This window comes from Chaetura pelagica, unplaced genomic scaffold (genome assembly GCF_000747805.2).
Source record: "Chaetura pelagica isolate M959 unplaced genomic scaffold, ChaPel_1.0 scaffold90, whole genome shotgun sequence".
Classification (NCBI taxonomy): Eukaryota; Metazoa; Chordata; class Aves; order Apodiformes; family Apodidae; genus Chaetura; species Chaetura pelagica.
In genome coordinates this window covers 19,131,976-19,152,122 of record NW_009953496.1, presented here as the reverse complement: position 1 = coordinate 19,152,122, position 20,147 = coordinate 19,131,976, and the positions used below count along the sequence as shown (strand labels likewise).

At 38.0% G+C, this 20,147-nt stretch overlaps 1 protein-coding gene across 1 annotated transcript in view; it reads left to right on the top strand.

Annotated features, from left to right (window-relative positions):
- Window positions 1–20,147, top strand: part of KHDRBS2 (KH domain containing, RNA binding, signal transduction associated 2) — a 261,364-nt gene that overhangs the window by 148,908 nt on the left and 92,309 nt on the right. The window contains exons 5-6 of the mRNA XM_009999274.1: window positions 2,315–2,442; window positions 4,876–5,071. Of these exons, the coding sequence (XP_009997576.1) occupies window positions 2,315–2,442; window positions 4,876–5,071 (324 nt within the window). The remainder of the gene's footprint in view (window positions 1–2,314; window positions 2,443–4,875; window positions 5,072–20,147) is intronic.

The window sequence follows — 20,147 nt, the reverse complement described above, 5'->3', positions numbered from 1 at the left end:
CACTGTCTCTAGGTAGACTCCTAGCAGTTATGAAAGATTAATTCAGTGTTATGTTTCTGTTTAATAGAAGAGTTGAAGTGAACATTTCTGTTGAAACTTTCGGATTTCAAATTTAGAAATTATCTTTATTATGCTTTTTAAAGGGAACACACAATAAATTATCTATGTAAAGGTCTTGTGGGTTTTTTTCTTTAATCTCTCAGGATACCCACACCAGCATCTTAATTACAGGCTTCCTTGCACTTCTTTTTCTTTTCCTTGCTATTTCAAATGGCATTGTAGCTATTTCTTACCTGGACATGGGATAAATAACCTGTAAAAAACCTAACGGTGTTGCATAACAGAATGGTGCTAATTTGCAGATCTTAGTGCATATTATAAATATAATTTCTATTTTTTCTGTTCCATCAGTACTAAAATTTTTAATTATATGTGTATCTAAGGAAGGAATAGCAGCTTTGAGGCAATTTCTGGTAGAATTCATTTATACAGCAAGGAGAGACGTTAAAACAGCAACACAGAAAATTCCAATTTCTGTTGCTTGCAGATCCTTTCTCTATTCTTTTTCCCCCATGTCTTTCTTTTACAGAATTTACTTGCATTTTTAATGACATTCAGTCTCAACACTGGTATGGAACCTGAAGGGTAAACTCAATCAGCAAGTTTGAAGTCCTAATCCTTGTAAAACTAGTGCGAATAACAGATGATATTAAGCAAGGCACAGTAGATGGTACTTGCTCTGCAGTTTCTGCAAATGTAACCTCATTGATTCTATCTGTGCTTTTCCCTCTGTTTTACAGAGCACATTGAAGATTCTTTGGCTTGTTACCGTTAGTGTTAGAATAACAGAAGAACGTGTGAGAACATTTAGGGATTGATGTGAACCTAGAGCCATTATCTGGTTTCTTAGCAAATTAAGGATTTGTTTCTTCTTATGATTCTGCTGCAAATGTCATGCACTGTGTTATATAAATGGGGTTCTTTTCTTAATTTCATTACTAGATTTCACTCCAGCACTTCCTAGAAATTTTGAAGAGAAATTGTGAAAAGGGCTACACCATCTTAGAACACAACAGGATCAGCATCATATCTTTAAACAGATTTCCTGGACCTCTTAAGCAGGGATAAGGAATGAGCAAGGCCTTGGCTCCCATCTCACTATTAGCTTGCTCTTTAGCTTGGTTAAAAGTGTAATCTGTCCTGGCCAGTCACCCACCTGAGACGCAGCAGGCACTGTATCATTTCAGACCCGTGCATGTCAGTCCATGGTAGTTGCCTGTGGAGGGATGGAAAGACTGAACTGCTGAAATTCAATGTTTTGACACAGTAATTAGCTGTCTCATATTTCTGCTGCTAGCAAGTTGGCTGCTGCAGTGGGCTCCTGCTACCGTGATAAGCAGGCAGAGCTGAACACAAAAGGGAGGAAGCTAAAGAAAAAGGAACTTCTGACTGAAGCAAAGGTTACAAAATAAGTAGAAATTGCCCAGTACTATATATTTTGTATCAATAAGAAAAGGGAATTCACCCAATGTTCTGCTTACTGACCTAGCAGAAGCTTGTGTTTCTGGAGTTGATACCCTGCTGTCTTAGAGTATTTTATATATTTTGTATCTTCTATATATTTTTATTTTGTATAAAATGTGATTATTTTTCTATAATTTATAAATTTTATATAAATACCTATTTTATATATTTTAACACTTATATAGTGAACATAGCTTTATAAGCTTTATTTATGAGTCCTAAAGTGAGTGCTCCTTTCAGAAGTCATTTAGTGGATATACAGAATAACTGAAGGCTGCATTTAATGATGCTAATTAGTATTGGATTAAAACATCCAGTCAAATCACTTGAGTGAAAATTTTGCACAGTAAGGTGCAATGAAGGTGGAATTTGCAGTTTAAGTGTGTAAAGGTAGCCAGGGATGTCTGCCAAAAAAAAGTAGAAAATATTTATAAAATGCATTTTTAACCTAATTTCAAGTTGCTTGAGATTGGCAGCTTTTTTTTCTGAAAGTCCATTTGCATCTTGTGTACAGACACGTTCTTGGTACATACTTTGTGTTTATGCCTCCTGTGCCTAGTTTGTTTTATTTTATGTGTACATGTTCTTTATGGCCTCCTTAACTACCCATATAAATTTGTCTGTTCATGTACTGTGGATAGTTCTCCACTCCCTCTGTATGCTTTTCCAGCATAAAGGTGATATTGGAGAGCAGTGCACCCACATACCATCCCTGTAATTTCTGGTTTGGGTGGTTTGGCAGCTCAGCCAAAATACAAAGTTTCAGCAAGTTTTACTTTTTGCCTTTCAGGATTATAATGATGAAATTCGCCAGGAGCAGCTGAGAGAACTGTCGTATCTGAACGGTTCTGAGGATTCAGCACGTGGACGGGGCATTCGAGGAAGAGGGATCCGTGTACCACCTACAGCTCCTTCAAGGTGTCGTAGCCTGAGCTATTATGCTAATAGCTTTAGAAAGTTTTAAAAAAGGGTAAAACAAGCCTAGTTTAAAAACAAATTAAACATCACATACACATCATGGTCAGTAAACCAAAATGTTTTTTCTTCTGATAACTTGTGTGGTCTTTGTTGTGCCAGGTTCTCTGATCTATAGTACAGAGGCTCTAGTGGGTGGAAAACAGATATCAAAACAACAAATCAGAGTAGACTGTGAAGGCAATGAAAGGATATTTCTCTTATGCCAGCACAGAATTGGGTGGTCAGTAGAATGAAATCATGGAGCAATAAAACAGTATAGTCAGAGAAAACTATATAGTCTGGATGGATCTTTATTTGCCAAATAATTCCTTTTTTAAAAATACATTTTATATCTTTTTATATATATATATTGCATAATAGATTATTTGTTATATGGGTTATCAGTTTCATATTAACTTCATTGGCATAATCTATAAGCAGTGGTGGATGAATGTTTCCTGAATTCTTTGCAGTATTTTTTCATATATAGCTAACAGCTCTGCTTTTTCAGAAGGCTAGTGTATAATCTTAAAACACTTTTTCAGACTCATTTTCGACTGTGAGCCCTTAAGAAATTTGTTGCCCCGGGCTTCTAAGTTACCTAGCTACTTCTGGGCATCCATAGAGATCATTTCAGGATGGGTACTTTTATTTTGGAGGAAATAGGATATGGAGGTGCCTTATTTAATGCTGACAGAGGAATGTTCTTTGGCAATTGAACTGGCTGATCTTGCCTTTGACCTTTTCTTCCCCCCTGCAGGTGTCTGTCACATCTTCTGTCAGTTCTTGAGTGGATTTTTATTTTTTTGGTAATATAATGCACATGCATAGGGTTTTCTTATTCTTGTAATTCATTACCATCTCCCAGTCCTTTTGGGCTCAGAAACCAGTCTTCCTTACATCTAAGATCTCTAAAGGCCTGGACTTAATAAAGATGTTCAGAACATCTCTGCCACAGACTGGCAGCTTTTAAATTAGGTTCAAAGCATAATCATTGGAGTGCTGGCCCCCATTTCCTGCAAAATATCAGAATGATTGGATCAGTTGGACAGATACAGGATATTGGATGCTTATCCAATTGACCAGTCAGAAATCTGAGAAGAATATTTTTGTAAAAATTGCCATTGAACTATTTTAAGCTAAATACTAATGCTAATAATTTATGCTAATAACATAATTACATTTATGGTGGTGCAGTTGATATGCTTGAGGGAAGGGATGCCATCCAGAGGAACCTTGACAGCCTTGAAAGCCCTCAAGCCATGTCCATCTGACCCTCATGATGTCCAAAAGGCCAAGTGCAAGGTCCTGTAGAGAGAAGGAATTGGGGGTATTGGTAGATGAAAAACTAGACATGAGCCAGCAATGTGTGGGTTTTGCCCAGCAGGTTGAGGGAGCTGATTCTGACCCTCTACTCTGCTCTAATCAGAGCAGGGTTGTTCAGCCTGGAGAAGGCTCTGGGGAGATCTTATTGAAGCCTTTCCATGTATTAAGGAGGCTTATAAGGAATATGGAGAGAGTCTTTTTACCAGGGCCTGTAGAGACAGGACAGGGGGCAATGGTTTTAAATTGAAAGAGGGTAGGTTTAGATTAGACATATTTCTACAATGAGTGGTGAGACACTGGAATAGGTTTCCCAAGGAAGCCGTGGATGCCTCATCATTGGAAATGTTCAAAGTCAAGTTGGACAGGTCTTTGAGCAACTTGATGTAGAGAAAGATGTCGTATGGTACAGTTATAAGAGCCTCTTTTTAAGCAGTAACAGCTGACTTACCAATTAGTACAGCAAGATGGATATAGCATAAATAATTGGTAGGATGCTAAACCCCTTGGTGCTTGTCTATATGTGCAGTTCTCTCTGCAGAATGAGGGAAAGAAGAATCCTATGCTACCCTTCCCTGGTACTGAACTAAATGAGATGGGAAAAAAAGTTCTTGGTCTCCTTCTATATGCTTACTCTACTTTGCCTTTCAAGTTTCTGCCATTCTGCATCATCTCCCACCAATTAATTGTATCTCACCCACAAATATACACAAGAATGAGAGTGATGACTGCTCTTGTAAAATACTTTGAGAGCAACATGAAATGTTCCTCACCTTCTTCTTCCTCTACAACTACTTTGGAGTAACACTGTGAATTACAATGATCCAGAATTTCATTACTACAAGCAACAAGAGGTTCAGGTGTAAAAGGCACAGAAGGGCTTAAAAATAATGGCTTTCCATAATATGAGTTCTGCCTGAGATATTGCCTGAAAGTGCTTGGTATTGTAGCTGCCAAAACCCCAAAGTTGTATCATCTTTTAAGTAGTAGTAAAAATATAAGAGCCTTTAAAGTTGCATGTCCTCCCTGGCTGTACATGCCAAAGTGATCATTCCTTTTTGCTCCTCCCAGGGGACGTGGGGGTGCGATTCCTCCCCCCCTGCCCGGACGAGGTGCCCAAGCACCCAGAGGAGCGCCGGTGACCCGCGGAGCCCTCCCCGTCACAGCAGTGGCGAGGGGCGTGCCCACCCCCCGAACAAGGGGTGCCCCGGCTGTCCCGGGCTACAGACCACCCCCTCCACCTGCACACGAGGCCTATGAAGAATATGTAAGTAACCATGTGCATTAGTAACAGATGTGAGACAAGCTCTGTGACACCAAACTGTGTGGAGAGGTTGATACTCTGGAAGGGAGGGATGTCATCCAGAGGGACCTTGACAGGCTTGAGAAGTGGGCTGCATGAGTTCAACAAAGGCCAAATGCAAGGTCCTGCACCTGGATCGGGGCAATCCCAAGTACAAATACAGGCTGGGGGGGAAATGGGTCAAAAACAGGCCAGAGGAGAAGGACTTGGGGGTGATGGTGGACAAGAAGCCCTTTACTCGGCTCTCTTGAGACCCCACCTGGCATACTGTGTCCAGGTCTGGAGCCCCCAACAGAAGAAGGACATGGAACTCCTGGAGTAAGTCCAGAGGAGGGCAACAAAGATGATTAGAGGGCTGAAACAACTCTTCCATGAAGACAGGCTGAGAGAGTTGGGGTTGTTCAGCCTGGAGAACATAAGGATCCAGGGAGACCTTATAGCAGCCTTCCAGTACCTGAAGAGGGCCTGCAGGAAAACAGGGGAGGGTCTGCTTACCAGGGTGTGTAGTGATAGGACAAGGCATAATAGTTTTAAGCTGGAACAGGGTAGATTTAGGTTAGACATTAGGAAGAAATTCTTTAGTGTGAGAGTGGTGAGAAACTCGAACTGGTTGCCCAAGGAAGTTGGTGGGAGGTGTCCCTGCCCAAGCAGGGGCATTGGAACTAGGTGATCCTTAAGGTCTCTTCCAACTCAAAACATTCTGTGATTCCCTGATTCTATGAACATGAAGTGCCTCTGAATTGGAAGACTGCAGGACAGTAATTCCTTGGTCTCTACTGCTTAGGCCATGCTGGTGAATTACAGCCTGGGTGATGCAGTGTATCTGCAGACCTGTGGTTTGGGTGATGTGCGTTTGTTGAAATGTTCACAGCCTAGTTTTGGGTATGAGAAGGCTGTGCTGGGTCACTCTCAAGGCATCACAAAAGAGCAGTTCTAAAGATTATTCTATAACTGAATCACTCATTACTCTAGGCAAATTCTTAGAAATATCAGATTATATCCTTTGTGAGAAAACAAGGAGTTTTTTTCTTCCACATTATTTTTATTAGATATGACTATATGTATATTTATATTCAACATTGTGTTACAGATGCATAACCGGCAGAAATTCAGGTAAATTTTATGAAAGATGATACAATGATGCATATTTAGAAAGGAGCAGTACTAACTGTCACCTTTTCTTATGAGATGTTGTCCTGGTTTAAATATTAAAGGTGAATCCCAAAACCCAGAGAACAGAATTGCTCTCTTATTACCCCCCTCAAGGGAAAATAGAAGGGCAATAAGGAAGAGAGACTTACACTTTGGAAATTGAAACTAGAAACAAATTTACTATAACACAAGGAAAAAGTGTAAAACGTGGAGGAAGAACAGGTAAATATCTATATACAAAACCAATCATGATGGTGGCAGGGATATGGGAAAGGCAGGGCCACTCCAGGGGAGAGGTCCACGGCTCCTCACAGCACACGATGCAGTCGGATTGTGGAGCCAGCACATGGGAAGCTGAAGGAACCAGCAGCAGCCCCGGTAGGGAGAAAGGAGCAGGAAGGGAGAAGGGCCCGGCTTCTGGCTCTCCTGGCTTTTATAGATTGTTACAGGAAGTGGGCAGGAATACTGACCTGTCCTGTCACAATCATTCACCAAGTTGTCAACTGTCCTTCTGCAATATAGTTTCTATTTTGCCTACTTAAATAATAGAAAGAAACATCCTGTAGGACAAATTCAGACATTTTGGAGATCCTCTGGTTTCCTATGTCCTTTCAGCATCTCTAATTTGCAGCTGGGTATGTGTAGGCTTCCCCTGACTTGCTGTCATCCAAAAGATTGCAATGAAAATCTCTTGCCATTTCCCAAATACTTTTAAGTGTAGTCCAAATAATTTTGGTATTTTATGGACTGAGATTATAGTTAAAGCTCTGTCGATGTACAGATAGAAGGAAAAGTTCACTGTCATATATCTGTATATTAATTTTTAGATCACATTATAGGGGAAAATATTTTTAATTTTGCAGAAAGAAATCAGCACAGTTTTTCTTCCAAATAAATCACTATATCATATATCTGACTGGATTCTAAAAGCAAGTTTATCTATTTGTTGACCAGCAATAAAAGTCAAGTGTAATTGTTGCTCTTTCACACTGAATTCTAAAGATGAAAACCTAATTCACAATGAAAAATTTATCCAATTTACTTTGCCTCATTTTCTGCTTGTAGGCAGCCCACAAGCATATTACAATTTCTGTATGTGGTTTTATTTTTCATTTTTGACTATAGTATTTCTCTCCAACTTTTGTCTACTATATGCAAGCACCATTGGTTCGATTAGTTGTGCACATGAATGTCCATATTTTTTTATTTTTCTTTGCTCTAACGGAATAGTCATGAAAATACCAAGCTGAAAGTGAACTCCAGAAATAGAATAGGATGGCTTCAGCAGATTAGATGTTTAAACAACATTGCCTGAAAAACAATCTTTGGGTGTATGCTCAACTCTGCTACTCAGAGATTGTTTGACCTTGAAACATCACAGTCTTCAAATTGGTTTGGATAAGCATTTACAAGTTTGGATCACTCCTTTTTAGTTATCCATTGTCTAAATATGTTGAGGTTTCCTGATGGTCTTTTTGAAAGTCCATGCAAGAAAATGTCTAAAGGTTTCTCATGAAGAGTTAAGTCTTGCTGTGGACAGTATATTCACATTCAACATTTTGAGTGTCAAGCCCAGCCAAAGGGAAAAAAGTTTGGAACAACTTTCAGAAAATAACATGGCGAGAGACATAAAGGGGGAGTGACACACCTCATGCCTTTACTTGCTTTTGAAACAGATCTATAGCCTGTATTGGGTGCAGCACAGATAGTGTCTCAGGGGAACTTCAGCAGACTACCTGCAGGAAGAGGAGGTGCAGACATTAGAAAATATATGCAAAAGGAAATAAATAGTTGCTGTGTGAACTTGCCTCATTTGAAAAAGTGAGTTTGTTGTGTGTGAATTGAGATGGAGGGTTTAACAGCTGCTGTGCAGTTTCTGGGATAGAGAGGGTGTCCTGGGTTTGTAACCTGGTGAATAAGTGCTTTTCAAAGTGACTAACCTGATTTCAATGTGATGTGGCTTCTCCTGTGCTGAAGGAGAGGTCCACCAGAGTGCAGTTCTGCTCTTCTCTCAGAAGAAAGTTCTTTCAAAAAGCTGAACTTAGCCCTTTCTTATCACTCACTGAGATACAACTTTAGACCTCTAATCCATAAGTACTGCCATACTGAAGATGTCACTAGCTGATTGAAAGGATTAAAATCTTCATTAGAAACAGCCTTCTAGACCTTGGGTTCTGCTTTTTTGGGGGGGAGGTTGTTTGTTTTTTTTTACTGAAAGACATGAAGTGTGGCTCCCCATTAAATGCATTATGGATCATACTCATACTACTTCCCCAAATCAGTACACAAATTAATTTTAGTTATTGCTTAATTCTTCTTTCCACATATAGCAATACATATAGCCACAACCACTTGGCAGCAATGGCTCAGTCTGGAACTTTCTTGGAGTGCTTTTTACTACTGAGCTGTTACTCTCAAGGTGTGAACCTGAAGTGGAAGAGAAGGCACCAATGCCAGTAGGCTCCTTAGATAGAACTGGTGACAAAAGGGCTGTTTGGGATTTACCAAATGGATTTTGCAAATTAGGTTAATACTCTACATTGCATTTGACACAGATGCTCTGAATAGAGAGAATGATTCTGGAACTGCATTTTAATTGTCTCTTTTAAACTTACATCTTGTTCAGTTGTGGTCTGAGGTATTAGTCTTTTCTGTTAGACAGCTGATGTCCCATCTACAAATCTTACAGACTTTCTGTATCAGTGCACCAAGATAGCAGATGGCAAATGGAAATGAGTTCAAACATTGTTTCAGTCCTGCATCATCACCTTTGTTGACACAGCCAATGGAAAGATTGATTTTGTGCCGGTTTTTTTCATTACAAAGGTTAAGATTTCTTTTGACATCTACTTTTTTTGTGTATTTGAAATATAGTAAGAAAAATTCATAGAATCATAGAATCACAGAATCCTAGGAGTTGGAAGGGACCTTGAAAGATCATCTAGTCCAACCCCCCTGCCAGAGTAGGGTCACCTAGAGTACATCACACAGGAACGCATCCAGGTGGGTTTTGAATGTCTCCAGTGAAGGAGACTCCACAACCTCTCTGGGCAGCCTGTTCCAGTGCTCTGTCACTCTCACAGTAAAAAAATTTTTTTGGATATTCACCTTGAACCTCCTATGCTCCAATTTGCACCCATTACCCCTTGTCCTATCACTGGTCATCACTGAGAAAAGCCTAACTCCATCTCCCTGACACTCACCCCTTACATATTTGTAAACATTGATGAGGTCACCCCACACGAGTACTGTGTGCTGTTTTGGGTGCTGCAGTATAAGGACAGTGAGGTGCTGAAGAGGGTGCAGAGAAGGGCAACTAAGTTGATTAGGGGTCTGGAGAACTGGCATTATGAGATGAGACTGAGGGAGCTGGGGCTGTTCAGCCTAGAGAAGAAGATGCTGAGGGGAGACCTCATTGCTCTACAACTACCTGAAAGGAGGTTGTAGTGAGGCATTTGTTGGCCTCTTCTCCATAGTTACCAGTGAGACGATGAGGAAATGGGGTCAAGTTGCACCCAGGGAGGTTCAAGCTGGATATTAGAAAAAATTATTCACAGAAAGAGTGGTGAGGCATTGGAACAGGCTGCCCAGAGAGGTGGTAGAGGCACCATCCCTGGACATGTTCGAAAAAGGAGTAGATACGGTGTTTCATGAGGTGTTTTATTGGTTAGGAGTGAAAGGGTGTATGGTTGGACTTGATGATCTTGAAGGTCTTTTCCAACCTCTATGATTCTATAAGGGGAGACTTAGGGAGTGGGAGTCTTTTCACAACAAGAGTAAGCAATTTTAAAGGCTAAGGTCTTGTCGGCAACTTTATGAAACAGCAAAAAGACGATAGACATGACTGATTGAGATTCATAATTCATATAGAAATGAGAGTAAAAAGTGCCTTAGAAGATCTGCCACTGGAAGGAACATCCTACTGAGGCAATAAAGCCAATGTTCAGTACAATATAATTTAATCTGAGTATCCAGAGTTTTTCACTCAAGATTAAAGCTAAATATTTGGAGGGTACTTAGCCCAAATATAAGTAAAAAATACTGTTGCTTTCAGACCTTGCTTTTGAAGGCATTTGGCTCTGGAGCTGTGTTTCTGCTTGCTGAATCAGAAGCTAGTAATGGGCTATGCAGCGATAGTTTTATTTACATTTTTAAGAGCCGTGATGTGCCTTGCTAAGAGATCTAATGTGAGTCTAGATATGACTTCCCTTACACCAGATGCAAAGAATTACCAAAACAGAATAAATAAGGGACTAAAATATACATTGCTCTTAAATACCAGGATAAGAAAGGGGACTTCTGCACTGAAAGCCACTTATCATAATATGAATACTTATATAATTTTCCTGTATTTGCAAATAAACACATTATTTGTTTGCAAGATATAGGCCTGTCTGTCTGAGAAAATGCTACAGCTCCTAAGTCTAGGACAGCCAGATTAAAGAGAATTTTAAATGCAGATATTCTTTCTCACTTCTCATTTCACTGATCAAACCAGCCAAAAGCAGCTTCTTGTTGTCTTCTGGAATGAGTGAAGAGTTTTCGAAAGTCTTTAGAAAGTCCCTGGAAAACAACCATGGAATAAGATAGATTGTGCTTTTAATGTCATGCTGTTCTTGCTCTTATTTCAAGCTATTTAAAATAAAAGCAAATGCCACATTCAACTTTTTTTTCTAAGCTCGATGGTTATTTACATTTTTCGATAGTTTTCAAACAAACTGAAACAACTGTGCTCATGTTTATTCAGTGCCAACCTAGACAATGAAAAGATTGACAATAAGAGGCATTTTGTCACACTTTAACATTTTAAACAGAATAATCAACATTTACAGGTGACTATCATCCCCAAGACTGTGCTTGCAGAGGCTTTGTTTAATATTTTAAAATGGAACTTTTAGGGGCGTTAAATCCATTCTGTCTGCTACTTTTATTGTAGAAAGGAACTGTGTATACAGACCTGCACTTCTGATTCAGGACGTTTGTTCCTGTGCTAGTGCTTTAATGAATATGTTGAAATGAGCAATTGGCAGTTGATTCTGCTACTTTTAAAGTCAATTCCTGTAATATCAGTAGGACATTCTCAGAGTGAGATCCAGAAAGCTAAGAAGAATTGTTCTGAACTTTAAAATTGTGAAATATATTGGATGTAATGGTAGTTGAAGGCGATTATTTTCTCTTTTTTTTCTGAATTGGTATTCTAAATGTTAAGATGTAACAGTTATTTATGTGCCTCTTTTTGATAAAAAATAAAAATCAATAAAGAATGTACTGAGACTAAAGAGCATTTGAATTAAGCTGGAATTATAGACATGGGAATCTGCATGGCTGAACAACATATTGATTAAATATGATTGATTACCTATTTATTCCCAAGACACTTAGAAAAAGAGCTGAGCTATATTCAACTTACATCTGCTGTGACTTGAAAAAATCAAATTTTATTTTTAGAATAATAGCAATGAACAGGATAATATTTATATTATCTGAAGGACCCTATTGAGCTTTAGAAGAATACTGTGAATGATGGTGTCACGAATATAGAATGGATTTTTCTGGTAGTTACTCAAACTTTGGAGAATAGTATAAATATATTTATTGCAAAGAATAAAAAATAAATAAGTAAAAATCATGCAACATGAATACAGAATGGAAATAGTGACAATTCTCTGGTGTTTTTCTATGAGCAAAAATCACAGTCAGCATTAAACCTTCAGTGTCTGGGAACCCGCAGTTCTAAAGTTTTTTTTGTCACCTGTGCAAACTGTAATTTAGGTCTTATTCTTAGAGATGTAGTCTGAATAAGTAGGGATTGCCCCATTGAACCAAAGGAACTGTCCTGAGAGCAATACTTTAATAAATGTAAATTTTAGACTCATCACTGCTATGAATTTCTCACAAATGAGAAATGCTGTATTCTGTAAAGCAGACTTTATTATATTATTTTCTGGGGTTTTTTATTTGATTGTAATAATCATATTGGACTAAACTTTACTTATAAAATACATAAACCTCTAACGTCTGCTTATGATGTTGCAGAAAGATCTTGTAGAAGATAAACTCTTCTGTCATCCTTTTCATAATATTCTTACTTTGCAAAAACAGTTCTATCCTTGACATTGGTTATCAACTTTTCAGTTCAAAATTATTTTCTATGCTAGACAGACTATAAAAGAAAATGCTGATTCAGCTGTGCATGCTTTAGTATACATGAGATTAATGCAACTACAACCTAATAAATATTTATATTTGTTATATAGAGATCTAAGTGAAGGACATCTCTCAACGGATCATCCAACCTTCATATGGTCCTTAAATATTCATAGTGTATGCTGTTATATTCATAAGATCCTATATTAAAAAATATATGGAGTGTTCTCCATAGAGACAGAATTTGTCTGCATCATACAGTGCACCATTTGATCATTAAACAGGGTGATTATTCAGAAGCATGTTACCCAAAATACTTCTCTACTGTCACTCAACTGTTTATCCGATGTAGAACAGTTTTAGTTGGTACAAAATAACTCTATAGGCATCTAATGGCTACGTTTTATCTTGTGACTGTATCTCCACCCATGTTATCCTTTTTATGACAGGTTGTAAAGGTGAGTTATAAACTTACTTTTTTGTACGAACTCTAACAAACTTAGTGGATTGTTATTAAAAAGCTGGAACAAGTCCAATTTAATTAGAGTTGTTGAGAGTGGTTGCTGTGTGAATTCAGCTCAGATGGAAGGCTTGGTTTTTCTCTTTCCACTTCTCAAAATTTCTTATCCAGATTTAGTCCACTGAGGTACTAAAAAGTTAAATAACTTTGGATCACAAGCTTCACCATGACTGGTGAATTTCTGGGGAGCCAGGCACGCACAAGCTCTGTGGTAATAAGAAAAGCTCTGTGCAGGCTGCTATTTCTAGCAGACTGGTAAGCAGAGAGACTTCAGCTGTGCCAGGCAACTAAAGCAGACTTGAGCTCTGGTTTCAGGAGAGGCTCTGGGTGATAAGGTGCTATGGCACTTAAGATTATCACACTCCAGCATATCGGTCTTACTCATGTGTTTTCCAGTCTAGCCTTTTGGTAAACACAGATTAGTGACTTTTTATTATAGTAGATAAACAGAGTACTCTTTATATCGATAGATTTTGTGTAGAGCTAACCGGAGTACTGCTGGCTTGAGTATTTACTTAGTAGGAATTTTCACTGTAGAGAAAATGTGAGCTTTATTAATATATTAAAATGCAAACATTGGGAATCATATTATATTAATTGAAAACATCTATGGATTGTTCCAAAATAGTGTTTTGGTGTTACTGGCATTTAAAAGGCATGTGTTTCAAAAATCCTTCTGGTTGCAGAAAACTTTCATCAGAGTTCATCTGTATTCCTTTCTTTGGTGCATTTGTGATGTTGTCACCTTGCAAAAATACTTCTCCATGAAACTGCAGAGATACGTATTTAGCAACTGCACTTAAAGATTAACATTACAGAGCACAGTTCTGTTTCATTTTCTGGCTGATGGGCATTTCAGGCAGTTGCCCTGTGCTTACACAGGATAGTTGAAAAAGAGAATGTGTGTTTGGTACAATAAAAGGCCTGAAACATAGTCTTTATTGCCTACAATCTTTTTTCCCCTCATCAAGTTCAGTGCATTTGTTACACATGGGAAGAAAAAGCATTGGGCTGGATGAATTATTTGGGTGCAGAAGCACCTGTCCAACAGTATGCCTGTTCTTTCTGCATATTCAAGGTAGGCTCAAATATATATATATGTGACTAGATTTTAATAGACATGGACATACACATGTATACTGTGGATATGTGCTGGTATAGACAAAGCTGGCTCAAGCCATGCCTTGGATGCAGGCCACATGCAGACACATGGCAGCAATTGCTTCCCTGGAGGCAGCACATGAACATCTCATTATCTGCTGCTTTTGGAAGGGGGAGGTTTTATGACTCTCCAACTGCGATAGCATTTCCAGCAAATCTTTGCTTGGGTATAGAGAGACATGCTTACATTATGATATGTGTAATGGTATCTATAGCTACAGTGCAGAAAAATGTGGTCCATTTCTTCCAGCATGTCAGTTTATAAGGACTCTGCATGGTGCAGAGCTCCTCTGCAGCCAAGAGAGTTTATGAGGTACTGTGCAAGGAATGATTCTGAAGGATCACGGAAATAAAATTCAAAGCATATGTTTTCTATTATTAGAATAATACAGTTTTGGGGAAAAAAATGTAAATGTGGAAAACAAATATAGAAAAGAAAATCATAACAAAAAGTATTTAAAATATTAGTTTCACTTGTATAATCAGATGCACTGGATGAGGTACACTTTATTTTTTTTCATCTTCTTTAGCCATGGCAGTATTTTAAGTGACTAGGACATTCATCTGAATACCTCTTTGTCAGGTAAATAGGTCAATGTTATTCTCAAATAAGCTCATTTTTAAAACAATCAGTTCAGTTATATTGAATCAAAGGTGCAGAACTAGTGTACTTTTTTAAACTGTAGCAAAAATGTTGAGAAAATTAATCTTGTTCTGAAACACAGTACCTTGAGTTTGACCTACAGGGTTGTCAGAGAGTGTAGCAATCACTAGAAGAGGGAGAGGCAGTATAATGGCTCCAGGACAGTAAACTAGGAGACTAGAGATGAAAAATATTCTTTCTCCATACAGAGATGTTCTTTCCTGATGAAATTATGGTTGCCTGCATTTTAATAGCTTCTACAGTCGTTATAAATGTTGTTACTCATAGACAGCTAATAGCTCTCTTTGACTACTTGCTGTTGTTTTGTAGTTCTTCGTATGGTGTAAAAATTTGTGGAGTGCAACATCTGAAATCATAAAGACTATGAAGTTTGTTAAATAAAATTAGATAATTAAATACTTCTTATATATTAATATCCTAAGAATACATTAGTATCCCCAGGGCACTCTTACAAATATACCCCCTTACTACCCTGTGCACTACAGTAAAAACATATTTAAATATTTCTCAAAATCAGAATTTATGTCCTAGTGGACTTTATAACATTGCGTATCAGTTCCTACAACTGTGCTGTTGCTGTAGCATTGGTGTTCTTACAGTCCTCCAGCTGTCCTGGACCAATAAATGAGTTGCTGGAATGAAAATATTAATAAGCTTTTAGTTAACATACTAACACAAATTATTTTGATCACCAAATGTCTGTAAGATTCAAATTATTTAAGTCTAAATGAGAACACAGCAACTTCAAGGATAGAAACTCCACGTCATGTTATCTTTTATTTGGACTTTCTGGTCCCTGATAGTTTTCTTTTACTGTACACCCTTGGAACCTCAGACAGACAGATTTTTAGATATCTGAAGTTAAAAAAACAACAGTCAGATAACCCAGTACTGAGTCATATTTTGGAGCAATGTGTAACTACTCGTACTGTACTGAAGCATTTTAATATTTTAATTTCTCTGTATTAGAAAAGCACAGCTTTTCCCTTCTTTAGAGGACTAAACTGTGAAACAAGCAAATATACATTTGAACTATGCACATTTGGGTATTTTAAAAATAAATTGTCAGTCTGACAACGCACCATTTTACTCAACGCTGGATTTCTACAAACACTGAAGTAGCCAATGCACTTGTCTTTATCAAGACTTTGCATACATATACCAGTCCTCACACATGCTGTAGATGGGAGTTTTCTGAAAAAATAATGCATTTAAAAGAAAAGATATAAAAATTCAAAATATATTTTACCAACGAGTTACCATTGATCACTCTATTTTTGGATAAGCACTGCATGTACTATTTCACTGACATGCAGAGTTAAAATGTATCCTTGTTTCTTTTAAAACAAATCGTATTTTAAGAATAGAGAATTCAATTTTTTATTACCTGTTTGCATGACATTGCAAAAAATGGCTTCAGCAACACATTATGTTTGGCTTGGTTTGTTTTTGTTGCAAAAATTACTCAGATGTGTAAAATCTTAAAATGTCGTTTTGATTTGATTTAATTATCAACAAAAAGTGCTTTAAGCTAAAAACAAATTTTGGAAATTGGTATTTCCATGTATTTTGACAGAACTGCATCAGTTAACTAGATGGAATGCAAATAAAGAAAAAGGATTATAAACCAATAAAAGTAGGCAAAGGTTGTGTAAATTAGCTCTAGGGGAGATGCAGACAGGACCTGTGTTTCACTGCAAGTTGGATTTTGCCAAATTTAAATGTGGATACTGTAGCTGGGAGAAAAAAAAATGCAGCTGTTGAGTCTGAGTATATCCATCAAATAAATTAGAAGCCACAATACTTTGGTCATTTTTCACTTTCCTGGAACAGCCATTTCACTTTCTTGCAAGGCCACCCTTTGTGCAGATACCCTAAACAAATAAATCCAAAAAGTAATTCAGACCTCTTCTACCTTATATCCTTTGAGGTACCTATTATAAGTTGCCATTTTGAAAAAAGCAGCAGGGATGGCTTTTATGTGCTAAACATAGCACAAAGCAACAACAGAGAGAGAAAAAAAAGTAATTTTCATTCTGTTTTATTCATTTCGCTCAGGTTTCAGTTGTTTATATTCTATAGGGTAAAAAATCTGTGATACAAGTGATTTGTCTTGTATTTCCGTGGTCTTATTTGTTTAGTACTGCATTCTAATTATTACAGCTGAGGTTGCTACATCTGTTGTAGCTACAGTCAATAACAGTATAACTGAATCAGTGGTTAATGCAGGTACTATTTCTTTTTCCATGCACAATGCAATATGAAGGGGAGTGGGAGTGTTTTACTCTTGCAGAATGTGTTGCAGCTCAGTGTTGCCAAGCACTTGGGTAGGGAGCATCAGGAATGAAGGTTTAAATCCCTAAAGGCAGAGGAAGATCTGAAAGTGTCTCTCACATCTTGAATGAATGTAATGCTGGATTTAAAAAAAAAAAAAAAAAGGAGTTAAAGGATTATTTTTACTCTACTCTTTTGTATTTCTTGTAAAATAAAAATACTTCTTGCAGAATTTTTGCAGAAGTAACATGCACACATCACCACCACAGAGGTTTTAGTACTGAAAGAAGGACTTGCCTTCCTTCAATCCAAAGAATAGCACCTGAATCTTGGAGGGGATCAAGCTCTGTTTACACCTTTCCCAAGAGGACAGCTAAAGGTTACTAAAGGGAACAGCATTGCAGAGGGAGTTGGACTAGATGATCTTTCGAGGTCTCTTCCAACCCCTAGGATTCTGTGATTCTTAGGTACTTAAATTTTCCTGTACACTATACAAGAAAGTACCTCTATCTTGGATGTCATTAATTCCAGTATGGTTCTTTTGTTTATCCAGGATCCAGAAATTTGAGATCCTAAATCACACTAAGTTTGCAAACAAAGCAGGTTTCTAAATCCTTAAATTACTTCTGAAAACAGGGCTTAAATTCTAAATAACTTTGGTTATTTTTTTACATGCCATTCATTTTGTAGAAAACCTGGGGGGGGCGGGGGGGGAAGCTAGTTTCTTTTAAAAAGATCCTACCTATCCTAGGATGAAAGCAGACTATCATGTGACAAGGATGCAATTCTGTTTTGATTGTCCCTGATTGAATAAGGACTTTGCTGAGGTGAAATTCTGTTTTGAAACAGAAGACACTTAAGAGAATCAAGAATTAACATTCTGCTTTGTTTAGAAAATACTAACTCATCAATATTAGATGAGAATTTGTATACTTGGGAATAAGCAAACAGGTCACCGGATATAGTTTCAGAAACTGTTTAGAGCACAATTAATTAATGAAAGCTGAAAGATGCTAAAATAAACTTCCCAGCTTCAGTAACATGAGGTTTTTTCCTTCCCTAGTTGGGGATGATCTTGTTGAACATTTTCTTTAAGCTGTGTATCTGTGTTGCCATGGTAAGTATGAGTGTACAAATCTGTATGACTTAGATGTTGAGTAGGTATGATATAAAACTGGGGCATTAATTTGCAGAGGAAATTACCTTTACTTTTTATTCATGTATTTTCCAACCTCTCAAAATTATGCATACTGGCATAATTATTTGCTTTGTAAAGAACACTTTTGCTCTGCTAAAAGCACTGGTTAATTTTACACTGTAAGTTTTATTACTGCAGGTTGTCTTCTTGAACTGTCCTGAGATTTGCTGACCTTCTTAGAAAAACAAAATAAGAAATCCAAGGATATACTTTTTTTCTAACTTCAAAGCATTATGAACCTAATGTTTATTTATTTCTTGAAGCCTGCTTGTTGCAGCCTAGAATTTTATTACTCCTGTGTAATTTTTTTATCAAGTAAAAAAAATCTGAAAGTCAACCTTAAAAATGCTGTAAAAAAGAACAAGTGTATCCTGCTTCCTCCAATGAGAGGAAAAGAGTATAGAGGCAAAGAAATTAAACCTAAATTAACAAAACCATCAGGATTCTCAGGATGCATACGAGTTTGGATATATGGTCTGTAAGATGTCTAATCATTGTGGTCCTTAAAACTGCATAGTAAAAGAAAAAAAACACAACAAAAAAACCAACCCAAAATAATAAATAGTTTGGCCTTTTGGAGATAAAGATAGTCAGCATTTTGAGTTGGAAGGTAGTCAGGCAAGTCTGTATTCCATCTCCTGACCAGAGCTCAGAAGCAGAAGCAATGTAATAAGTCAAAAACACAATAATGCATCACTGTAAATCCAGATTGGCTCTGATGAAAAATGAGGTGGAGATTAAAGCCAGCACAGTTGTATTTCTAGGTAGAAAGACAGATATTCCAAGAAAATTACAGTTAGATGACCTGAAGCAAGCTTTGGTCCCCTGAGATGCTTTTGGTTGGGCCACCTAGCAAATGGCTAAAGAAGTCACTATGTCATCTTATTCTTCTCAGCTTAAAAATGCTTCCATCTGGGAGCAGCAGTAACAATTTTCAGTCCTTATGAAATCAATAAGGAATTAGTATAGTAGGTGGATGGAGTTAGAAGGAGAGTGGACTGAATCTCCTTGGTATTGCTGTCCTTATTCCAGTAAGGATGTCAAGAGAATGGAGAATCTGAAATGTTTGCAGTTATCTTTTACTCCACATAGGCTGAGTCTGTGATGAAAGCCATATACTTCAGAGTAACTTTTCACTGAGTGCCAAGCAGGAAGGCACTTCCCCCAGGACTGTGGTGCAACCTGCTGTTTCAGCAGAATTTCTGAAGTCACCCAGGTAGCAGGAGCAGGGTATCTCTCTGTCGTGATCCACGACCTATTATATCTCCTTTTTGGAGTGAATGTAGCTTATCAGGATCTGCTGAGAGGTCCGCACGTGGCACTCGCCTCTCACAGAAGAGCAGTGAGCTTCGGCACTGACTTTTCGGGTGAGACACTCAGTGCTCACTAGTGTTTCCAATAACAGCAGCCAATCCCCAATTAGAATTTATGAATGCACGGTTTATTGAAGGGAAAAATAAAGCAATTTGGGGCAGGAGGTTCAAAAAGGGTAATTAAAACACATAGGAGCTATGAAATATCTTTTAAACACCAAATACCAAGAACTTACATATGCCTTAATACTTATATATAGGCACACCTTATTTACACACCCAAATTAATTATCTATGAGGGGAGGAGGAAGGAGGGATATGCCCAACGCTTGTCCCGTATAGGGTCGCCGTTTGTGTGCAGGTAAGACAGGAACACCTTAGGGAGAGAATTATGCCCAAAATACAATTCCTTACTTTGTTCCTGAGATGCTCTAGGTACTTATAAAGTAGCTGCGGGTGACCTCCCCTGCAACCCTGTCTTAGAACCAAGTGGCAGGAAGAAGTCTCACCGCATGTGCTCAGCAAGAGGCAGGTTCCGCAGGTGGGTAGCAGCAGGCAGGGACCGCAGGCAATGCAGGCAGGGACCGCAGGCGATGCAGGCAGGGACCGCA